Source organism: Chiloscyllium plagiosum, unplaced genomic scaffold (assembly GCF_004010195.1).
Source record: "Chiloscyllium plagiosum isolate BGI_BamShark_2017 unplaced genomic scaffold, ASM401019v2 scaf_71584, whole genome shotgun sequence".
Lineage (NCBI taxonomy): Eukaryota > Metazoa > Chordata > Chondrichthyes > Orectolobiformes > Hemiscylliidae > Chiloscyllium > Chiloscyllium plagiosum.
Window position 1 is genome coordinate 2 of NW_025200633.1, and position 2,573 is coordinate 2,574.

The 2,573-nt window shown below is 55.8% G+C and overlaps 1 protein-coding gene across 1 annotated transcript; it reads right to left on the reverse strand.

Moving 5' to 3' along the window:
* Window positions 1-265: 265 nt before the first annotated feature.
* LOC122546088 (cdc42 effector protein 2-like) lies at window positions 266-2,196 on the reverse strand. Its single transcript, XM_043684921.1, has one exon. It carries the CDS (start codon window positions 2,115-2,117, stop codon window positions 1,431-1,433), a length of 687 nt encoding a protein of 228 aa, XP_043540856.1. The 5' UTR covers window positions 2,118-2,196; the 3' UTR covers window positions 266-1,430.
* Between the last annotated feature and the right edge of the window lie 377 nt (window positions 2,197-2,573).

The window sequence follows — 2,573 nt, forward strand, 5'->3', positions numbered from 1 at the left end:
CTCCTTCCCTCTCTCCCTCCCTCCCTCTCTCTGTGCCCAGTGCTGTCCAGTTGGAGAGGGCACTCCTACCAAGGGCCCAGTGATGCCAAACGGAGCCAAGCTGACTCTCAGTGGGGAAGGAGGTAGCAGATGGAGTGAATGGTCTGTTGCTGCTCAGGGAGATTACAGAGCCTAGCAACAGCCTCTGGTTTCCCACCTGTGCAGTGAATTGGTCAGTGTGTGGACCTGAAACTGGTTTGAATCTGATTAGAGATAAACAGCAACATTTCACACAAAAAGCTTCTGTTGATTCCTGACATTGAACACATCTCAGATACAGAAGGTTGTGAAAAACTAATGCTTACATTGGATATAAAAACATAGACAGTGAGTAGTGTCCTGTTGTACCCACACAGTGCTGTCCTCCAGAAACATCCCCAAGTCTCCACAGACCCAACCCTGGCTGTGCCGGGACATGACCTCAACTTGCATTTCTTTAGCACCTTTCAGCAGCTCAGGCCGATCGCAGGCTCTCCTCTGTCTCTGAGGTGTGGTCACTGCTGTAGTGTGGCAAACGCAGCATCAATTTACACACAGCAAGCTCCCGGTGCGAAAGCAGACATTCCACTTCAGTTGGGGAGGTGGGAGGGGGGCGTTGAGGGATTAAAATTGGCTCCAGGACAACTCCCTCAGGCCCTCATCCCACCCAGACTCTCCCACAAAATAGTCTTTTCTGTCCACCTGGTAGAAGGGAGTGCTGTGTTGATTTATGTCCAGCCTCTTTCTCAGAACTTGCTTCCAGTCCAGCCCAGCCCAGCCCAGACGGGCAGAGTGGGCTGAGGGAGGACTGTCCTGAAGGAAGCATGAAAGGTTCTTGCTCAGTCCAGGGAGGGCCAGGCCTCAACAATAGCCCAGCGTGGACGGCGATGCTGAGAGAGCGCTTCCCCCCAGAGTGGGGTGGGGGTGGGGGAGGGGAATGTTCCACTCCCTGAGGTATCAGCACCACGTTCCCGTCCTTAGCATCACCAACACGGGACAGCCAAAGGAACTCTTCCATGGCCACACACTGACCCGTACTGTGCCGGGGTAGCTGAGGGGCCAGTTCGGGGAGGACGGGGAAAGAGGTGAAGCTCTCCTGGTTGAATAGTCTGCTCCTGCATCAAGCCTGCTGTTTGGTTCCCTTCCTTCAGGAGGGTGGGGGATGATTATTCCGATGGGTACAGGTTTACAGGGTCACGGAGTGAGATGCCTGTGTGGATAGCATGGGGCTGAATGGCCTTTTCCCATGGTTCCTGTGATTCGGAGAGTACGGTGTTTGTTGTCCAAAAGGTGGGCTGCTCCCCCGCCTCAGTGAGAGGTTCTCGCTCACTCAAACACCCCCTACCCCGTGTCCAGCTCCCGCTGCTCCCAAGGTTAGCACGGGCAGCTGGGGTCAGGGTGGGGGTGGGGACTTACTGTAAGGACAGGATTCGACACCGTGGGCTAGGATCCAAGCAGGCCAGGTTGGGCTGAACGTCCTGCTCCCTGTCCATGATCTGAAGGACGTCGTCTAAGATGGAGGGGCCCAGGTCCAGGTGCAGAGACAGGAGAGAGACAGCATTGGGGAGTAGGTTACTGTCAGGTACCCCCCTCAGGGTGGAGTGGAGTGGGCCTGGAGAAGGTTGAGCACCGTCTGGGATAGCAGCAGCAGGCTGTCTGCCAGCTGTCACCTCCTCCTGCTCCTGGCTCCTGTTGCAGACAGGCCCTATGGCCTGGGAATCCCCGCCCTTACTGTCCAAGTGCAGCCTGGGGGGTTTCGGGGGAGCTTCAGTCTCAGGCACAGAGCCCCCGATCACAGGCAGCGAGATGGCATTCTTCAGCAGGGGCGATACCTGCTGCTGCAGGCTGGCAGGGCGGGCACAGCCAGACATCTTACCCAGCACTGAGTCTCCCTGCCTGCCTGGTAACAGGTGGAACTTGCCCTTCAGGAAGGAAATGTCGCCGAATATATCATCCTTGCCTCGACTCCCGATGTGGATGGTATGACGGAAATCTCCGAGTGGCGAGCTGATCATGTCTGACGACAAAATGTCCCGTAACTTCTCCTGCTTCCCCTTCTGACTGTTCCGTTTCAGATAGATCGGAGCTTTGGTGGACATCTCTCCGGCTGTCACTCTCTCTCTCTCCGTCCCTCTCTCTGGGAATCACTCTCTCCTTCCCTCTCTCTGGGAACCTCTCTCTCTCCTTCCCTCTCTCTGGGAACCTCTCTCTCTCCTTCCCTCTCTCTCCTTCCCTCTCTCCACCTGTCACTCCTCTGCACCTTCTCTCTGTCTTGACCTCTCTCCCCTTCCATCCCTCCTTCTCTATTCTCACTTTCACCGTCTCTCTAACCCGTGCCTTCCCCTCTCTCCCTCGCCCTCTACACCTCTCTCTCCGACCCCCACTCTCTCCACCTCTCTGAAATCTCAATCGTGGGTTTTTCAGATTCAGTCAAGTGGGTGGCACGGTGGCTCAGTAGTTAGCACTTCTGCCTTACATCACCAGGGCTCTAGGTTGAATGCCAGCCTCGGTATGGAGTTTGCATATTCTCTCCGTGTCTGCTTGGATTTTCTCCG